Raw genomic sequence first — 21,636 nt, forward strand, 5'->3', positions numbered from 1 at the left:
CTCCCGGCAAGAGAAGTAGCTTGAGGGGGGGTGGGGCAGGATGGAGATGGGATGACAATGGGGTTGGCGGGCTTTGACTCCCCGCAGGACAGGACCTGCAAGAGCGCGCGCCAACCCCGGAAAAGCAAGATGGCATCAGGATTTAGGGATTTAGCGCCTTTCGCGTTTGAATGTGTAACTGTAGATGCCGACTGCATCCTCCGTCCGCTTCCGCTGGCTCCAGAGCTTCTAAGGCATCCGGGGAAGGTGGGGGCCTCAGTGTTACCTCCCCTGGATGCCACTTCCCAGCTGACGCGTTCTCTGGCTCGAGGGGCGCGGTCTATGGGCTTTTACTCCATGCGTTGGCTGGTCCTGTTTGAACCTCTGTTCCAGGTGTCCCCCGCACTTTTTCCAAAGTGCACTGGGCATCAGCTGGAGTTCAGCATCCACCTGGGCCAACCTCTTGATCCTGCTGATGTTCTCCCCTCCCTTCCAGTGGGACCAAACACATCTCCATCATGTGGGTCGGTGACTTCTCCAAAGCCCTTTCATGCTAGAGCCCCTGGTTCACTGTATGCGACAGGAAACACAGTGAGGTTAGACTGTGGGACATAACCTGCCCAGTCCCAGGTGCCCCCACTACCATAATCCCCCAGCTCGGCAGACTTCCTTACCTAATCCAGCGCTCTCTTTGTTCAATGGTTCACAGCTTCATGCATTTACAAGTCCTTTTTGTTAATGCTGCATTACTGATTTATCTAAGAAGTGAGATTTTGCAGCCCAAGGCCTGTGGGAATGAGAATCAGGTTGAATGAAGCCAAAAAATGGTTAAATGGAGAGAGCTGGTTGAGGATGTTTGGAGCAGTGAACTCCTCTTTAGGCATTGCTAATGCTCAGCACACCAAAGAAGCTAGAGTAACTGGCACTGGTGAACAGGATTAGGCTTTCAGTACCTTATATGTAGTATTTTTGTTTGTGTTCGTCTTTTTGTTTTTGTTTTAAGATAGTTACAGAAAGAGAGAGAGAGATCACAACACAGAAGTTTTTTCATTGTGGTGGTGGCCAGGCTCACCCTGAGTTATATACATGGCAAAGCAGGACACTATTTAGCCAAGCTATTTTGCTGGCTTTACTGAGATAGATTTTTAATGCATAACTGGCAGTTTTATATTTGGGTATGGTGTGGTGAGTACTGAGTAAATATAGTAGTTGATCTTGAAATCCATTGTTATCTGCCTATGAAGGTACAAATCCTATTCACAGTGTTGTCTTTTTTTTATCCTTAATTTTTTTTTTTTTTAAGCAGGGGAAGAGGAACAACATCACAGCAGTGTACCATCCATGGAGCTATCCCCAATGCTGTTCATAGTGCTTTCATACGCTGCTATGACTCAGACCCAGGGCCTATGCAGAGCATACACACTACCAGATGAACTCTCTCCCAGCCTTCTGTATTTTTCTGGGCCACAAAAATGTCATTCTTATGACACAAGCTGACTAAAAGATACTGAGTTCTGTGTGTTCCTACACATATATATACCTTTTCCCAGAGTTCCTCTCCTTGTCCTTTTGCCCTTACATCGTTCCACAAATTCTAACAGACTTTAGTGCTAGAAACCTCTAGCAATGGGCAGGTGAAGATAAACACTAGGAATTCCTGCAACAGCCCATGTTAAGATAGATGTCTGCCCTGTTGTCACTAACTGTCACTGTCCAGATTGATCTCGTTGCACTGAGGCCCTCTACCATAGCCTCAAAACTTAGAAAAGCAACCTTCCAGAGAGCAGGCCCAGCATGTTTTGAGTAGATGGCAGGTGGCAGGTATTTCATGCACATTGTCCCCTGCCCACCATTCCCTTCATAGAATCATAAGATCTGACCTCACAGGGTTTCCTGGAGAATCCTGACACTGTCCATCCTTTAACCCTATGCCTATCTTGACTGTCATCTCTGTCAGCTCATAGGCAGGTCCAGCAGAGAGTCTTGTTGAAAGTTGGGCTTTAATATTGGTTGGTTGATGATGCCCTATTACTCAGACTTCCTCTCACCTTCTCTGTCTTTCCTCTTTGGTCCCCCAGGCCTCTGCTCTGTGGTTTACTATTTCTCCACAGGACAGCCACTGTGGGCATGGCTAGTCCTTTGTGTGCAGCTGCCTGGATTCTTGGTCCAGGTCCTGAGCTTCCTGTGGTTCCAAGCAGACGGGCACCAACATCTTTGCCAACTGGTTTTACTGCACCTGCTCCAGCTGGGTGTGTGGAAACGGTAAGAACAGGGGGCCCTCTGGCCCCTCTGATTCATGATTGCATGATTTAATTGAGTGTTCTTCTGTGAAGTTGGGCTCTCTCCTTAGGGTCAAAGTCCATGTTTTTAGAGTTGGGAGATTGTGCAAAGCCACTACCTGGAATTCTCATAGATTATGCACCCCATCTTCTGTCCTACTTTTCCTTGAGTATCTATCATACAAGTTCCTTACTAACACAACTGTGACTCTTCAAGAGCTTTCTTCCACTTTATCCTAGTTCTTTATTGGTGTTCTGTTTTGTTTTGTTTTACATTTAGTGTGGGGGGGATGCCATAGCACTGCTCTGCAAGCTATGATTGTCCCTTTGTTTTTGTCCCTCCTGTTGTTTCATATTGCCCAGAATCAAACCCAGAGCTTCATTCATGCAAGACATATGCTCTACCACTGGCCCCATCTTGCAGTTATTTTGCTACATTGTCCAAGGCTCTAGAGCCATAGGAAGTAACCCACTAAGGTAGCTCCATTAATTAATTAATTAATTAATTTTACAAGGAAGAGAGAGACCTGCTCAGCTCTGGCATATGATGGTGCTGGGGATTAAGCCTGAATCCTCATGCTGCAAGTCGTAACCTGTACTTCTGAGTTCTCTCTCTCTCTCTGCTTGTAAGTTGTTTTTAAAGCCTACAGGTGACTTTAGTCAAGAAGGTTTCGTTCGGGGCAAGCTCTGGAAAGCCTGCCCTGTCCACCCCATGTTCACCACTCTTTTGGCCCCCAGAGAGGTGTCGTAGAGGAGGAGGAGAATAGGCTGTGGTGGGGGCAGGTGCACGGAGTGACGACTCTGGACACTATGGCAGGGGATAGTGTGTTTATTGAAGAAAAAGACAGGGTTTATATGGGGTAAAAAGAAGCCATGTGCTGGGGCAGGGTACTGGGGCAACAAGCCAAATAGGGGAAAAAGTTTGACAGCAAGAACCAATCAGATATTTTAGACTCTAGCTTCCCTCTAATGAGTCCGGCTCTTGACTTCCCCTTACCCGGGGCATGGGACTTAAGAATGAGGAAGGGGCTTTTTGGATTTACCCACATTCCACTGAGCAAATTAGGTTTATCCAGACCAGGTGGAGGGGAACTGTTTCAGCCTCTGGGTCTAACAAGATGGAGGTCAGGGAGGGGTAGGGAGGCTTATAGGTGAACACCTTCTGTCCTCATGGAGAAGTGCCCAGGGTTCCAACCAGGCTCAACCCACCATGTCCCCACATCTCCCCCTTTTTCTTTTATAAAGACCAGTTTTGGCAGATTGCTCCATTTCCTCTACCATGAGGGCAGTGTAGGGCTGAACCAAGACACTCTGCACTGTGACCTTTATGATATCCTGAAGACATCTCTTTAGGAATTGGATAACACAGGGGGCAATTAGCATTAGAGTCCCAATGGACAATATGGGCCCCACGAGAGGGAGAAGCCAAGAGGTTAGGGGGTTTCTAAACCAAGAGTTAGGGGAGTCTGAACCATAATGAGTTTTTAATTTTTTAACTGCTGACTGATCTTGTTCAAAGTCTTTACATTTTGCTCTATGAGTCCCAATTCATTCACGTAGCATCAGTTCTGGAGGACAACTCTGGTGAGTGAGGTGACCTGGCGCTGGAAGGACTCAAGGCTCTCCGCAGTGGAGTCGATGACCCACTGCAGCTGGTCTGGTTAAATGAAGGGAGTAGCCCAGTGTTCCCCAACCCCCACCACTCTGGGGGAGGGGGAGGAAGATGGCTCTCCCCTCTCATCTTTGGAAACAGCCAGGCCACCTCACCCCACTCATACAAGTAGAGCTGGGGTATAACAGTGACAATTATGCACCGGTCTGGAAAAGATTGATTAATGCAGGGATACAGCTTATCATTACACCAAAACAGGTTGGGAGGGGTAAAAAGAGTGATTGGTAGAGACAGGAATAGAAGAATTAATGGGTACAGCAGCAAGAATGGGTCTTTGGAGAGAGGCACACACAAAACAATGAGAGACATTGGGGGGTAGTTTGAAAATTTAAATTTTGTAAGTATTCAGGTGATTAAGTATAGTTAAGGCTATGGCTAATTGTACATTGGGGGAGTATCCCCCCTTTTTTATTTTATAAAAACTAGGGATATGAATGACCTTAGGAGTCAGTACACACCCATGAGCAAAACAAAAGGACATTGTTGGTAAGTCACATAAGCTGAAATTGGACTACATACAGGGGAACCTCTTATAATAAGATCTTACCATATGGTTGGTTTTTTCATGTGAAGGTTTGTCACAGCTGTAGTCGTTCACTTGTGACCAGCAAGACATACACAAAGCCAGGAGAAATGAAAAACTTGTACTAGAGTTAGGGGTTCACTAGAATTGATAACTCAATTATTAGAATCAGCTTAAATATCTTAATATAATTTTGGAAGGCCTTTTTTAACAAACAGGTATACCAGTATAATATATAAGTATTCAATACTCAATATGTTGACATGGCAAGATGACTACCATCTCTTTATTATGATTTTAAAACCACTCAAGCAGTTTAAGCACAATATTAGATCTTAGTTTACTGCTAGGATCTTTACTGATTACAAAGCTATCACACCCTTAGAGTGACTATGAGTAAGGGTATATTTGATTTTCCACTTTAAAACTCTGATATGGCAACTTAAAGGCTAAATTAAACCTCATAGCTTAAATATGTAAAATAATCTTTTACTTTTACATCACCTTAAAATAACAATTTTAGACTAAATAATTTTGCTAAGTGAAGATTTACCAAACATTAAATCTTTTATCAGACCAGAAACACACATACCAACTTAATTTATCAAGAATAAATCTCTGACATTGTCTTAAATCAAACCAGATATTTTTAAATGCAAATAAAGAGGAAAACCAGAGCAAAAGCCTCAGGCATGAAATCATTAGCATTACCATTATGTTATCTCTCATGCAGTCAGGCCTGTTCTACCTCTTTAATTGAGAAATTATTTGAAAACTTTACATATCAGCAATCCCTCTATGCTAAGATCTTCAAACCAAATTCAGTTAAAGTATATTGATTTTTAACTAATTTTACTTTAAACTTTAGACAAACTCAAGTTACTTAGACAGTTAACACACATTAATAACAATGCTTCTCAGAAGATTTACAGTGCCAAATAAATATCAAACTTGCTGTGGACTAATTTCTATAAAAACAGTTCACAGGGCATTTGGGGGGGGCCCTCCATAATGTCCTGGAATCTTTTCAGCTAAATACACATATAATTTGCATTTCAGTTTGGAGATGAAGAATTGTCACTTAAATACTCATCTACCTTAGCAAATTAATTTTACCTTTATATTACCACATAAGACCTGTGTTGAAAACTCCTTTTTTTTCTTCATTTAACTTTGTCTGATAAGACTGTAGCTTCAAAGTTACTTACACTTTTAACCTTAGAATTAATGTTTCTCGGGCAGGGGTAGATAGCGTAATAGTCATGCAAGCAGACTGTCATACCTGAGGCTTCGAAGTCCCAGGTTCAATCCCCTGCACCACCATAAACCAGAGCTGATCAGTGTTCTGGTAATCTGGTAAAATAATTAAATAAAATAAATAAATGAATAAATAAATAAATAAAACAAATTAATTTTTCTCAGGCCATAAAACCAAACTTAAAACACACATATAAACATGAAGTCTATACTCTAACACACAAGAGGAGAAAATTTTTATTACCAAGGCATAAAAGCCAAGATTAAGATATCCAGCACCCACCCCTAATTCTCTGGCCCCCCCAGAACTGAAACCTCAATTGTCTAAGGTACCAAAAGCACATTTTTTTTTGCTGCAGTAATTTTTTCCCAAATCTGGATCTTCCTATTCAAGTGACCTGGTCCCTCTTAAATGACTGGGTACTCTCATGAGAAGAACTAAGATAGGTTTTCATGGGACTCACAAAGATTCAAGCCTATGTGGTCATGCTTTCCATTTCTGTGCCCTCTGCTAACCTGCCTTAGCCCAGTTTGCTAAGAAAAACAGTAGTTAGCCTCCCTCTTGGGGCCCCCTAGTAAATGGTAGCCTCCAGGGCATAGACCCTGTTGAAAAAAATGAATCAGCTTTTTCCTCAGCATACACTTGGTCACTTACAAAGAAAGCTACATCAGTGACAGCCCTTTCAAAGAAGTTTCCAAAATAACTGCCAGAGAAATTTGCCTTCTGGGTTTGTGACCATGTAACCAATGCCTTTGTGACTGGAGCAAGGGCTGGACACCCACCCCCTATAGAGGTCAGTAATAGTGTGGTACTGGCTTTTGAGAAAATAAAAAAAGGAGAGGAGAAGAGAGGGGGTGAAAGGGAGAGTGAGAGAGAGGAAGAAAAGAGCTCATTACAATTCAGAGATAGGAGGCCAAGCATTAACTCTGTCTTGGGGAGGAAGTTATGGCAAATATAAGAGAATAAGGTGATTTGGATAAAGCTGAATGAGACGTGGACTTTTTGGGGAATGGAGCAAGTATGGAAGAAGATAGGCTTGGAGAAAGGTGACTGGTGGCCTTGCATATGATAAATGCTCCATCTTTTTTTGTTGTGGGACCCCTGGCATCAGAATAAGTTCAGTGTGGTCCTATTTAGCTTCTTGGTTCTACTGTAGCTTTTAGGCAGTTCTCAGTGTAGATATTCTAGATAAAGTCGTTTTATCAAGGCAGACATTCTGACTTAGGAAGACAGCTATAGGGAAGAAATGTTATTGTTTAAACCAGTTTAGGCTAGTTCTACTGTATGGTTTGGCCTTTCTCTGTAGTATATCCAAATTCGTGCTGCGTGTGTCCAACACTAGGCCCATACTCCTGCCTAAATTTTCTCATTGGTACCACAATTTTCTAAAACATATGTAAAACCTGAATTAGAGAAGTGAAGAAGAGCTTTTTCGGAAGCTTCTTTCAAGTGGCTTTATTCTTTTTGTGAATGATCAAAAAGGGTGATAGAAATTAGGAAAAGCCAGTAGCCATATATCTCTCTTACTTAAAATAATAATAATGTAGCTTTTTAAATATTAAATAATTTCAAAGGACCACGAAAGAAAACTCAGAAAAATAAGGGATAGGAACAAAATATTCATAAGCAAGATAAAGGGGAAATGTGTAGTCATTCCAGACGAGTCACACACTTGTCTCTGAATTTTGTAACGGAAAGTGTAAGAAGAAGCTGTATGGTTTGCGATGTTTCTGAGATTAAAAATAGGCCAAACAAACAGAGGTCTGCTTCCTTAAAAGAAAGTGCGACAGGTTGTAGCTGATTGAAACCAGCACATGGGACACTCACTACATAAAAAACTGGATGGAGTGGTGTCTTCAAATAAATCCACACCGCATGAATTTCACAGGACTTCTTTTCATTCAAGCCCAAAGGCTTCAGCAAATTGCAGTTCCAAAAAGCACCTGTAGAAGGAGCCAAAACAACTGTTTTGCACAATCCTGATGGCATTTAAAGGATTACTTTAAGTGACAGCCTAATGCAGAAGAAACTCACAATGAAAAAAATAAAATAAAATAAAATTCAAACCTCTTGATAGTGCAGACTTAACATAAGCATATTTTTAAATTCAAAGTAGTACATTCTATATTAGATTTATGCCTGACTCAAGAGAATCAGTAACTATTACTTGAACAGTCGTTTTTCCTTCGCTTGTTCTATTGTCACTGTAACACAATATGTAACTACCAGTTCTTTTTTTTTCTGTTTGTTTTTTTTTGCCTTATCTCTGAGGCTCAATGCCAGCACTACAAATCCCCTGCCATTTCTTTCTCTTTTTTTAACTTGATAAGACAGAGAAAAATTGAAAGGGGAGGGAGAGAGAAAGATAGACACCTGCTTCACCACTTGTGAAACTGGCCCCTTGCAGTGGGGGAGTAGGAGCTTGAACCCAGGTCCTTGCACGTGCTAAGGTGAGCACTCTGGTGTGCGCCACTGCCCAACCCCCTAATAAGTATCTTTTGAAATGTATTTATTTATTGCCACCACGGTCATTGTGAGACTTGCTGCCTGCACAGTTCCACATTCCCAGCAGCCATTTCTTTTTCTTTCTGTTTTTGATAGAAGATGAGAGACACAGAGAAAGGGAGAGACAAAGAGAAAAGATACCTGCTATACTGCTCCACTATTTGTGAAACTTCCCACCTGCAGGTGGACACCATATGAATGGCAGCACATGGCAGTGTGTGGGTTGTACCACCAACTGACCCTGAATATCTTTTAAAGATTTATTTTATTTATATAATGAGTCAGGGAGACAGGTATAGAGGAGGAGGAGAACAACAACATCTCATTAACATGCAATGCCGAGGAACATGGGACATCATTCCTGACAGCTCAGACTTCTACTGCTCTGCCGTATCCCAGACCGTGAACTTTTTTTAATGTTTTACTTATTTATAAGAAAATGATATGGGTGTCGGGTGGTAGCACAGCGGGTTAAGCGCACGTGGCACAAAGTGCAAGGACCGGCAGAAGGATCCCAGTTCGAGCCCCCGGCTCCCCACCTGCAGGGGAGTCACTTCACAGGCAGTGAAACAAGTCTGCAGGTGTCTCTCTTTCTCTCCCCCTCTCTGTCTTCCCCTCCTCTCTCCATTTCTCTCTGTCCTATCCAACAGCAATTATATCAATAACAATAATAACTACAACAATAAAAACAAGGGCAACAAAAGGAAATAAATAAATGCTTTGAAAAAAATTTTTTTAAAAAAACAAAGAAAATGATATATAGAGAAATGAGAGAGAGAGAGAGAACACCACCAGAGTACTGTTCAGCTCAGCTCTGGTTTATGATGGTGCAGGGAATTGAACCTGGGATGTCAGAGTTCAGACATGAAAGTCTTGCATAGCTGTTATATTGCTTCCCAGCCCACACAAGTCTGCTTTGAAGCCTTAAATTCATCTAGAGACAACATGGGATGAAGGAAGATTTCCTCCCTTTATCATGTGTCTTGTTATAGCAATTTCTGATTTTGGTGGAAACTGAAAATGCTTAAAAGGAAAACTGAGTATACTTTAAGGCTCTTTAAGGCAGCCTCAGATAGTTGATGACTTTTAGTCTATAAAAAGAAGTCACATATAGGCATCAAAAATGAAAGAAAAAGCACATGTGAGGATGCTCAGTATAACTGACCATTAAGAATACAAACCCAAATCATGGTGAGGTATGCAGAGGGAGGCAAGTTTTAATCCCCATGGGAAGAGTGACACTTTGACACAGGGAGCTGTCACCAAGGTGCAAAGTATGCCTGAGAGACCCAGGGTATGTTGTGATCTGAGGCTTGTTTGTGGTGCTACTTTGAGCTGGATTCTAGGCAGGAGTTGGGTTTATTTTCCAGCTCTGGGACCCATTGGAAAGATTTATGTATATTAGTAGTGGGCCTTGAAAAGTAGACCACAGGAAAGGAAAAGGAGGCAGAATGGGAGGAAACCCAGCAGGAGGACGAGAATCCAGGATGACAGGACTCAAGTTGAGGGCAAGGGGAAGACTGATAGGAGACTGTGACCCATTCTCACCTCCACTTGCTCCCCCTGCCCTGCCCCCATCTACTTCACTTTCACAGGAGTACCTCCAATGTCTTCTAATGACCTCAGCCTCAGTTCCCCCTCTGCAGAAGCCAGATAGCTCATAGAATAAACTACACATCTTACCATGCATGAGGCCCTGGGTTCAAGCCCCACTAATACATTGGGAACACCATGGGTAATAGATAGTAAAACAGTGGTTTGGTGCCTCTCTTGCTCATTTTCTCTTAGCATATATTTGAAAAGTTGGTCTAGGAAAACTGCTCTGGGAAATTGTACGTGTGAGACTCTCAGTTCATTATTTAGTACTTCAAGGAAGGAAGCTGAGCAACATTCCTGTTGGTCATGGTCTCTGCAGAGATGCAGAACCAGAAGAGGTGCTCTTGTCCACCAGTAGTTAATACTAAAAACAGCCCACATGCTGAGGATCCACTGGGGGCTTTTCTCCCTTCTGCTACCCACTCTTTTAGAGTCCTCTCTATTGTCACTCCCTGCTGACTGCTTTTCTTTTTTTTTTTCTTCCTGCTGAGACTCCTGTGCAGATAACTTCTCTCCATTACTCAGTCTTGGACTTCTAGAGAGAATTTCCTTCAGTTATACTTTCTTCTGTCTCTAGTGGTGCTCAAACTCAGATCTAGATGCATACAGAGCAAATGGAACCTTCTGGAAGGTGGGTGGGTAGGTGGAGGAGACAGGCATATTCAAAGGATTCACACTGCATGGAGAGGACACCATACTCTGTAGTGACTCTCATTGGCTCCACAGAACTTTTTATAATCTTATATTTCTGTCAGAGATCACAGCTTCAAAGGTTCAGAAAGAAAACTGCTCTAGGATCTAAATCAGAAATAAAGGGTGATGGCAGAGGAGGACCTAGTGGGGGTTTTATTGTTCTGTGGAAGACTGGGAAATGTTATGCGTACACAAGCTATTGTATTTTACTGTCCACTGTAAACTATTAGTCCCCTAATAAAGAAAAAGAAAGAAAGAAAGAGAGAGAGAGAGAGAGAAAGAAAGAAAGAAAGAAAAAGAAAGAAAGGAAGGAAGGAAGGAGAAGTTTTTCTTAGCATCTTTCCTGGGCCCTCAAGACAAGGGAAAAAAGTCACTTTCAAAGAAGGCCCTTTTTGCTCTTTTTGTCAGTAGAAATGCTTGTCATTGTACAGCCAGAGTCCTCAGGGCTGTAGGAGAGGGGTTTTTCAGGGAAGGGGAAACTGAGAGTGCACCTAGCCACTAATAATTTCTGTTCTCAAGATTTGGTCTATTTCAGTGTGACATAGTTTATCTTCATTTAGACATTGTGATACCAGATAGATTTGTGGGCATGCCTGCTCCTGTGGAGGTATATCAATGGTCCTTGTCCTTGCTCATGAGCAGACAGAGGGATCAGTGATGAGCAAATGGGAAGCCCAATGACCACCCCCAATGAATGGTGCTGGAACTGATTTCACATATGCTGCTTGACTCTTCAGAGGTCACTTGGTGACCTTGTCCCTTCTGCATGGCTTTCATAAGATGGGGACACCCAATCTGTCTCTGAGGATGATACCAATCCCAGTTCATAGATAGGAAGTGGTCCAGCCTGGTGAGATGTACATCCTGAGCAACGTGGGTCCTGTCTCCTCTGCAGAGCCTGCCTTCCTGAGGCAGCCTACTGAGCCTTTGCTGACAAGTTCTTTGCAGAACTTGACCCTGTGCAACTTAACCTGTGGCAGAACAAGTAAAGAAGAGAACGTGTAGGCACAAGGAGCCAAGTTTGATTCGTGGCACTGTATGTGCTAGAGTGATGCTCTATGTTTCTTTTTGCTTGATCTTCTTAAGAGAGAGAGAGAGAGAGACTGACCTTGAGGACCATGCCACTTTCCAGACATGTCCCTAATCTTTGTGAGCTTTCTGCTGATAGTTTCTCTTTGTCTTCCCAGCTCCTCAGTGTGAATAGTCTCTGAAGCCACTCTTTGGATCTCTACTGTCTGCAGAGTTGTCTCTGACTACTAAACTCCCCTAGGTCCCCTGGATACCAGAGCTGCTGATCTTGAGTTCTTGTTAATTGTCAGTAGATAGTGCCCAACATCTTCTCTGGGCCTCAGGTTCTGAGGACTCTCATCTTCTCCTAGCTCATCCAGCACCCAATAACTGATAATTTCTAACACTGGAGGCTCTATTTTCCTGACACTGGCTTATTTCTTTCCTGTCTTAGTCATTTCAACTTGAAATCTCAGGGCCATCCACTACTTCTCTCCCTAGCTTTGATCATGTCCTCACCTACATTGCCTTCATCTGCTCCTTCTGCTCCACCCACAACCTTTCTACCTCAGTCTCCATTAGCTTAGGGATTGACACTAGTCTTCTTCCTGACTTTCATTTTTGAAGTGCACACATGCACACACAGACACACTCATGTGCATACTCATATGCCAGCATGCACACTCACAGCATAGGTATACACATACACACTGCCTCAGTAGTGGAGGTTAATGTAAGAAGACACTACAGGTCATGCAGCTTAAGCAACAAACATGTATTTCTCAGTCTGGAAGCTGGAGTCCAAAGCCAGTCCAAAGCAGCTTTGATTCTGGGGAGGTCTGTTCCAGACTGGCAGCTGGCTTCTTCTCATGGGGAACCTACTATCCTTTGGTGAGGACCTTCATGCACACACAGAGCATGATCTCTATTCTTTTGAAGGCACTAATTGTATCATACCATTTCACCCTCTTGACTAAATCCAAACCTGTCACCTCCCAAGGCCTCCTCTCCCAACCCCACAACATTTAACATAGGAACCTGGGGACACATATTCTTCCTGTACCCCCCAAACACAACAGGCACATCTCTGTTGTGTCTGTAACCTGAAACCCAGAGCCCCAAGATCCCTGTCTGCCCACATGGGCCAGCCTCTATTAACCCGTCGCCTTGCAGTTGCCAGCGTCACTTCCTGCTCCAGAGACATACACATGTTGTGTAGTTTCTCATTTCTTGTGTGCCAAGCAATGAAAGTAGCGTTTTGCAGCAAACATTTGTGGAGCAATAAATTACTATCCCAGGAGATGGGGGATGCAGGTTGGGATTAACTCTGAGCTCCGTGAGCTCTAAGAGCACCCTCAGTACCCTCTATCTGGCCCCACTTACCCCTTCCCTGGGTGAGCAGTGTATGGTGATATGTGGACTAGTATTCACATCTGTGGCCCTAAGCCTGACCTGGAGGGTCTGGTGTGGAGATAAGCCACATGGCTTTGATTGTGATGCATCCCTGAATGAAAAACAGAAAGAAGGGGCTTCTGTGCAAGCTATGCAACTCCAGAGCATGATTCCCTCTGCTCTCTTAGGCACTGGAATGTGACCTGCATGGCTCTGCAGGGGAAGCAGGATGCCACTCAGCCAGGCCAGCTGCTGCTGCAGGAAGCAGACCTGTCAGCCCTGCGCCTCCTAGAAGCCCTGCTGCAGACCATACCCCACCTGCTGCTGCAAACCTACATTCTCCTGGCTTCTGACCTCAGGGCCATTGTGCCAGGTAAGTGACTCCCACCACTAGCACTCAGCATAGCCTTCAGTACCCAGAATTAGGTTCCTAGGGCAATGGCACATGCAAGGGTTAATATTGATTTTCATTTGAAGATGTGGGTGCCTGGTAGTGCTGTGTCTTAAAGTCTGTCTACAGAGGGAGACTATGGATTATCCCACAGAGAGAGAGAGGGGATGTGTTGGGGGGGGGGGAGAAAGAGAGAGATCATGGAAGGCAAGATAACATGGAAACACCCTGGAAAGATGCCCTTGCTTCACTGCTTCTCTTAAGATCACTCAGATTCTCTAGTCCCTTAAGAACAGCTCACCATACATAGAAACCTAGAATCACATGGAAACTCAGCATCTCATTTTCTCTCCATCATCTGGCTTCTCTCCCTTTCTGGTCTCTCTCTGTTGAGTTTCCACACTTGTACATGCATGAATGAAATTACTGGCCTGGCAATGGTGCCTCTGATTAAGGGCACATATCACCATGTGCAAGGACCCAGATTGGAACCCCCTCTCCCTACCTATGGTGTGAGGGAAAGCTTCCTGAGCTGTGAAGCAGTTGCTACAGGTGTCCCTCTGTCTCTCTCCCTCTCTATCATTCATTCCCCTTTCAATTTCTCTCTGTCCTATGAAATTAAAAAAAAAAAGTAGAAATACCTAAAAATGATGATGATGATGATGATGATAGTGATGATGATGATGATAGTGATTATGATGATGATAGTGAAAAATACCTAAAAGTGGCTTCAGCTGCCTTTCTCAGAGGCTGGACCCTGGTGTTCCTATTTCTTTCTATGGTTCTACTTCCCCTGCACAGTTGAGCAGCAAAGTCCATTGCTGCTACTGCTGGTAGACAGAGCTGAGACCAAAGACTTTGGTGTTCTCCCTGGCAGAACCTTGTGTGCCAACTGGGGAGGGCTACCCGGTGCACCAGACAGTGAGGTCCTTGTGTCCTCCTTCCTCACTGCATGTGAACATGCATGTTTGAACAGAGGTGGTCTGCTGCCACCTCCCACCAAATGGTTTTGTGATTTTCACAAACACAAACATGTCCTTTCTTTCAGGGCTGAGTGCTGCATGCACCTGGGCATCACTGTCCTGGGCACTGGTGTGCTACGTGCGAGTCCTGAGCTCCATGAGATCGAGTGCCCACTCCACACCCTGGGTGTCTCTGCTGTGCCAGCAGCTCTGGCGGATGGGCATGCTGGGTGCTCGTGTCCTCTGTCTGGCTCTGTTCTGCCACACTCACCACGCCTGGGTTTTGGTGGTTGGAGGTAAGCTCGGCTTGTACTCTAGCCCCATATTCCTTCAGAGCAAACTCAGCGCTTGATGCCTTCAAATAGCCATTTGTGATCATCACTTCTAGGTCTGGGGCTCTGCAGAGGGAGGCTGGGGGTCTTTGTGGAGGAGGTTCATCCACTAGTAGCAGGATGGGACAGGCGACACAGGGAAGCCTTGGCTGGTTATTTGTTAGCACCCCAGGCAACTCCCTACTCTTTCTCTTCAGCAGAACAGTCTGTACAGCTACAAATCACAACAGAAAGTACTGAGAGCTGCCATTTCTCTCAGAACTGGGCCAGATCTGGGCATCTGTCAGTTCTGCCATGTTCCACCACCAACCTACTTATTTATTTTTTTTAATTTCTTTATTGGGGAATTAATGTTTTACATTTGACAGTAAACACAATAGTTTGTACATGCATAACATTTCCCAGTTTTCCGTATAATAATACAACCCACACTAGGTCCTCTGTCATCCTTTTTGGACCTGTATTCTGCCCACCCACCCACCCCAGAGTCTTTTACTTTGGTGCAATACACCAATGCCAGTTCAGGTTCTACTTGTGTTTTCTCTTCAGATCTTGTTTTTGAACTTCTGCCTGAGAGTGAGATCACCCCATATTCGTCCTTCTGTTTCTGACTTATTTCACTTAACATGAATTTTTCAAGGTCCATCCAAGATCGGCTAAATACAGTGAAGTCACCATTTTTAATAGCTGAGTAGTATTCCATTGTGTATATATACCACAACTTGCTCAGCCACTCATCTGTTGTTGGACACCTGGGTTGCTTCCAGGTTTTGGCTATTACAAATTGTGCTGCTAAGAACATATGTGTACACAGATCTTTTTGGATGGGTGCGTTGGGTTCTTTAGGATATATCCCCAGGAGAGGAATTGCAGGATCATAGGGTAGGTCCATTTCTAGCCTTCTGAGAGTTCTCCAGACTGTTCTCCACAGATGACCAACCTACTTTTTCAAAGAAATATTTGAAAGGGTTTGTGCTCTCCAGAGAGGTTTTTTTTTTTTTTAATTCAGCTCAGTCTTTGATATATTGTTCATCTGGAAATATAAAAATAAAATGATAGCATAGAGCTCTTTCTTTTGACTGTGAAGGCTTTTGGATCTTGCAGCAGTACTCAAAAAATGGGGGAAGGGAAGGCAGTGAGTTTTATTGCTATTTCCTTCAACATTTTTTAGAACTCAAAAGGTATAAGTGCATGATAGCTGGTAAATAGTGAAGCTTTTTTTTGTTTTTGTTTTTCAGGCTAATATTAGACTAGGTACCCCTATTGAGGAACAAATGATATTCTGTGTAGAATGATAAAATATGCTAGTTACCTGCAACAAAAACAAAAATATTCCCCATATTGCATCTCGCCTCTTGCATCTGAGCCAGGTTGTCAGGACAGAAAGGGATATCTGAAGCCCCTGTGGTGTGTCCCCATCTGATCCACCATCCCCTATGCCCCTCAGGCTCTGACTCTGCTGCCTGCCTCCCTCTTAGGTGCGCACTGGCTGGTGATGACATTCTGGCTGGTGGCTCAGCAGAGTGACATCTTGGATAGCACCTGCCACTGGCGACTGTTCAACTTGCTGGTGGGGGCTGTGTACATATTCTGCTACCTTAACTTCTGGGACAGTCCCTCCCGAAATAGGATGGCCACCTTCTACATAGTAAGTGGTAATGGTTCTTATGTATAGTGTGCATGTATGTGAGTGCACAAGTGCACATCTCTGCTTAGCAAGGAGCAGCTTCATTTTTGGAAAAGTTCTGAAAGGTGTGCTAGTCATGAAGAGAGATGACAAGCTCTAAAAACAGCCACCAGCTTGTTACTGTGGCAAGAACTGTGACCTAGCCAATGTTTCCATCTCCAGTGGTAATCCAGTGCCCAGTAAAGGTGATGGAAATGAGATGGATTGTGTTTGTTGGGCAGGGAAGAAGGTCTAGTGTGAGCAGACCTCCATATCAATCCATGGAGTTGTGAGATAGAGCTTCAAAAAGAGGATGGAGGGGAGGAAGGATGTCAGAAGCTGAGGCTAGCTGCTCCAGTTAGGTGAGCTGACTCTCCTTTTTGCCCCACAGATAATGCTGCTGGAGAACCTGGTCCTGCTACTGCTGGCCACCAGCTTCTTCCAGGGAGTGCCACAGACCAGCTTGTGGGTGGCTGCTGGTGTCCTGTTGGGGTTTCTGATTGGTAAGCCCAGCATCACCTTCCTGTTCCTCCCTGCCCCAAACTGGTTTCTTGACTATGAGCTGACCTCAAAGGTAGAATGACCTAGTCTTGAGAGTATAGGTCCAAAAAGGATGACAGAGGACCTAGTGGGGGTTGTATTGTTATGTGGAAAACTGATAAATGTTATGTACAAACTATTGTATTTATTGTAGAATGTAAAACATTAATCCCCCAATAAAGAAATTAAAAGTAAAAAAAAATAATAACCAAGTCTTAGAAGCATATTGATGGAGGGCAACTGAGGGGTGATTGCACAGAATGGCTAGGCTGTCCCCACCAGGATATGAATCTGAGCTCCACCTGGGGCTGATGGCTGAACCATGCTAGAACCACAAGCCTGGTTGTGTCTGAGCTGTTGTGCCTCAGATGCCTCCTGAGCACACTTCCTTCCTGAATCCAGGTCTGGGTCAGTAGGCTAGAGCTGGGATTTTCCTGTCTCCATAGCACATGCTAGACCCCAACAAGGACCCAGGGAGTGGTGCTGAAATAGCCCAATAAGAGTGGAGGAAGGGGGGCCAGATGGTGGCACACCTGGTTGAGCACATATGTTCTAATGTACAACAACCTGAGTTCAAGCCCCTGGTCCCACCTGCTAGGAGGAAAGCTTTGCAAGTGGTGAAGCAGTGTTGCAGGTATTTCTCTCTCTCTCTCTCTCTCTCTCTCTCTCTCTCTCTCTTTCTCTCTCTCTTTCCCTATCACCTCCTTCTCTCTTGATTTCTGGCTGTCTCTGTCCAATAAATAAAGATAATTAAAAAAACACTAAAAATTATTTTAAAAGAGAGTGAGAAAGAAAGGAAGGAAGGAAAGAAGGAAGAAAGAAAGAAAGCAAGAAAGAAAGAGAGAGAGAGAGAGAGAGAGAGAGAGAGAGAGAGAAAGAAAGAAAGAAAGAAAGAAAGAAAGAAAGAGGATGGTGAGGCACAGAGCTAGGAGGGTACCCCAGGCCCAGGGTTGGAGAGTTTGCAAGTGACAGAAAAGGATTCACACATGCTTGTTGAAGGCTCTAGTGTGGTGGCAGGCAGTGCTAGGTGTTAGTTGTCAGTCTTCTACATGGATGAAAGGTGTTTCCTTTCTTGGTGTGTCACCCAGGGCACAGTGAACTGAGCAGGACGCACAGGATCAACCTGTGGCCACCACCATAGAAACTAAAAGGGAACAGACTCCTCCAGCTTTTCCGAGGGGTAGGGGCCTGACTCTGAGATCCTGGTGCCTTTGGAGGGGGACCTTAGTGGGGAGATGTGTGATTCACAGTAAAATGGCACAGGCTTCAAGGTAGGCAACTCAAGCTAACACTGGGCTCCTTTGGCACACATTTACTAAGTACCTGCTGTATACACGGAGAACCCTATAAAACACTCAGCCTCACAGACTCTCTCTTCTTTAAATGCTTGTACTCTACATGGGGGGATTAGGGTTCATTTCCTCCTTGTGGACTTAGGTGGCTCATTGCAAGAGTGAGGCTGGAAGAACTCAGGGAAAGGTACAGAACAGGTTTGAGCTGAGCCTGAGTAGAGTTAGGGCTCCTTGCAGGGATTCTGTCTCATTCCCTAGTCCCAGGGATATCACCTCTTGCACCTTGACCCCTAGATGCTCTGGGGAACTTAAGCGGTCACCTTCTAGCTCTGTCTCTGGGTGACTTCCTGGCCTCTCCGACCCTTTTCCCCACACTTATTCAGGGTTCGTGCTGTTTATAATGAGAGCCCTGATCCCGGGCACTTGGTCCAGTACAACAGGAAACTGGAAATAACGTGGGAGGTTGCTGGAACGCTCTGTGAAAGAAATTATTGCCATAGTCAACACTCCTGATCAAAATAAATTCAAGTAACAACAATGTGATGAAGATGTTTATGCATAGAGGAAGTGTTGTTGCTGCTGATGGAAATTCCTTGATACAGCTTTTCGATGGGTATGTTTACAACCTCTGCGTGGGTTGTGTTGTTGAGGTGATATGGAGGCTCTTCCTTCCCACCACACTTTCAGCTTTGGCTTCCATGCTTCAGTGTGCCAGTAGCTGATGGTGGAGTCTGGGGGTCTGAGCTAGTGATTCAAAAGGAAAATTAGCAATTCTCCCAAGTATCTCATACCTGCATACCCATGTGTATGTTTGTATACATCTGCTGCATATATACACACATGAGTATTGAGTATTGAGTACTCAGACCTGCCCTGAAGGAAGAAGTCATAGGATCAGTAAGACTGTGGCTGGGGAGACAGCCTAATGGTTATGGCTGAGGCTCTGCAGTCAGCCCCAGGTTTAATCCCCAGCACCACCATAAGCCAGAGGTGAGCAATTCTAGAACATTGTTATATTTGTAAATTTAGAAGCATTTGAATCCTAAGGAAGCAGGAGCCTATATATTTCAGTTCCCAAGACCTACTTCTGGTGCTCCTCTGAGAGGCCACTTTTGGATCCCAAGTTATATTATACTTATTATATGATACCAAGTTATATATACTTAAAATCCTGGAGCCTGGAATTCTGGGAACCCAGGAAAGAGGCCAGACTTGAAAGGAGGCACATAAACTTTCACTCTCTTTTCCTTCCCTTGTCTTCAGGAAGTGTCTCCCTGGTGCTTTACTACAGCCTGTTGCACCCTCACTCCAAGGACATCCGGCAGGGTTTCCTGAGGGGTGCCTGTGATGTGGCGAGCAGGGATAAAACCGAGAATGGCTCTTCTCCCCCAACCATTGTTCCAGCTGTGGAGAAGCCAGGGGCCCCAGAGGACAATGGTGAGCTAACAAGTCTGGAGAAGCCCCCTAACCTGCAGTGGGAGCCCATCAAGACTGGACTAGAAAGCCAGCTTACCAGAGAGAACTCTTTCTTCAGTCACCACCACTGGCTGTTGGTGAAACTTGCTCTGAAGACGGGAAATGTATCTAAGATCAACGCAGCCTTTGGTGACAACTATTCAAGCTGCCTGTGTCCCTCTGTATGGGGGTTGAGCCAACCTGGCAACCAGCAGAGGACAACCCTGTCTTCCCAGCCTGAGTGTCCAGGTGTCCTAAAAGCAGAGACCAACCTGTCAGATACCTCCAGCTATGTCTCTTTTGCCGGCCATGATCATGGTGAAGCTTCTGCACAGACACTATCAGCCCCTCAGCAGAACAGTTCTATAGAAGGAGCTGGGCCAGGTTTTGGGACACAGAGCTGTAATGCAGATAAGCAGTCAGGTGGACAGCAAGAACAAGAGAGTCCCACTCTGTACTTCAGTGCCACAGCTGATGGGACATTGTCCTCACACCAGGAAGGCAAGCAGGCCACTCCACAGACATGCCCCTCTGGGACAAGATTGGGAAAGAGCAGCCCTGACCAGCCAGGCATCCCTCCACCTGCCACTCAACCATTCCCTGTCACTATGGCCAATATTAGCCCCATCTTTGGCCCTGGCCCAGGTAGGCACTTCTGCCCCAGTGAAGGCATCCCTGGCAGGGTTCTGGGCAGCTCAGAACAGCCACAGGGACCCCAGAGGAACCTAAATCATCACACCATAGTTGGCACACAGAGGTCATGGCCAAAGTGGAATCTGAGGTCCAGGGCTGAGCCCTGCCTGACATCCACTCCCAAGGCTGCGTCCATCCCAAGGCTACAAGGACAGCGCAGCCACCCAGAGCAGGTAGAGGCTGAGACAAACTTCCTCATCTGACTGCTCACCATGTGGTCAGACTTCAGTTCTCAGATCAAGCTAGTCACTGGGCACCAGAAGAGAAGAAATCTCACTTCTGACACACCTGCACCCCAGCTGCCTTGTCCCCATCTAGACATCCACTCACATGTGCAGCTGAGAAGTGAGGAACCAGGTTAGAGTGCTTCGTAGACCCCAATGAGCTTGCTGCATGCGGAGGCTTAATAGGGGTGGGAAGTCCTAAGTCTTTGCCCTTAGGTCCAGCACAGTGCCTACTACAAAGGTGGTGCTGGGACAAGATAGGATGAAAGAGTGAGTGATTGAGTGTTTTTGTCACAAGAAATGGCTTTAGTGCACATCTTAGTTCTCTCAGGCAGAATAGCAGAATACAACAGGTCCTCCAGAAATGTCCTTTCATTCAACACCATTTCCTTATAACATGTATGAGAAATAAATAATCCGGGGGCCAGGTAGTGGTACACCTGGTTAAGCTCACACATAACAGTGCTAAAGGACCCAGGTTCAAGCCCGCAGTCCTGACCTGCAAAGGGAAAGCTTCACAAGTGGTAAGCTGGTCTGCAGGTATCTTTCTATCTGTCTTGCTCTCTATCTCCCCCTTCCCTCTTGATATCTGGCTGTTTCTATCAGATAAAGGTAATAAAAACATTTTTTAAAAATATATATATTACTAGTGGTTAATAAGATTATACGACTACAACAAGGTATAGTTTCACATTATATCCACCAGCAAAGTTCTGTGCCTTCAATCCTACGAGCGATAACTACCATAGTTCTCAAAAGTCTTAGACAGTTTAGCCACTTCAGTGAAAACTCATTTTTCTTTTTTATTTATTTATTTATTTATTCTTTTTGTTGCCCTTGTTTTTTTTTTTTTTTATTGTTGTAGTTATTATTGATGTCATTGTTGTTGGATAGGACAGAGAGAAATGGAGAGAGAAGGGGAATACAGAGAGGGGGAGAGAAAGACAGACCCCTGTGCTACTGGGGAGGGGCTGGAAGGGCTTAAACAACAAACTTATTTCTCACTGGACACTGAAGTTCAGGATCAAGTTGCCAGCCAGTTTAGTCCCTGGGAAAGACCCCTCTTCCTGTCTTTTTGCTGTGTCCTACAGGACACACACAGACAAAGAACAATCTCTAGTCTTCTTGTATGGGACTGATCCCATTTTGGGGCCCCACATCATGACTTCATCTAAC

General features: G+C 44.6%; 1 protein-coding gene across 3 annotated transcripts in view; it reads left to right on the forward strand.

Moving 5' to 3' along the window:
- Positions 1-21,095, forward strand: part of XKR5 (XK related 5) — a 21,661-nt gene extending 566 nt beyond the window's left edge. Inside the window, exons 2-8 of one of the 3 annotated variants that reach the window (XM_060184940.1) lie at positions 373-503; positions 2,058-2,241; positions 13,094-13,278; positions 14,345-14,554; positions 16,069-16,238; positions 16,648-16,759; positions 19,352-21,095. In XM_060184940.1, the coding sequence (XP_060040923.1) occupies positions 455-503; positions 2,058-2,241; positions 13,094-13,278; positions 14,345-14,554; positions 16,069-16,238; positions 16,648-16,759; positions 19,352-20,439 (1,998 nt within the window). In that variant the 5' untranslated portion in view covers positions 373-454 and the 3' untranslated portion in view covers positions 20,440-21,095. Of the gene's footprint in view, positions 1-279; positions 504-2,057; positions 2,242-13,093; positions 13,279-14,344; positions 14,555-16,068; positions 16,239-16,647; positions 16,760-19,351 lie in introns of those variants that run through there. The other 2 variants (XM_060184939.1, XM_007517266.3) reach the window with 2 other exon arrangements.
- The last annotated feature ends 541 nt before the right edge of the window (positions 21,096-21,636 follow it).

The sequence above is a fragment of the Erinaceus europaeus genome, chromosome 2 (assembly GCF_950295315.1).
Source record: "Erinaceus europaeus chromosome 2, mEriEur2.1, whole genome shotgun sequence".
In the NCBI taxonomy this organism is placed as follows: domain Eukaryota; kingdom Metazoa; phylum Chordata; class Mammalia; order Eulipotyphla; family Erinaceidae; genus Erinaceus; species Erinaceus europaeus.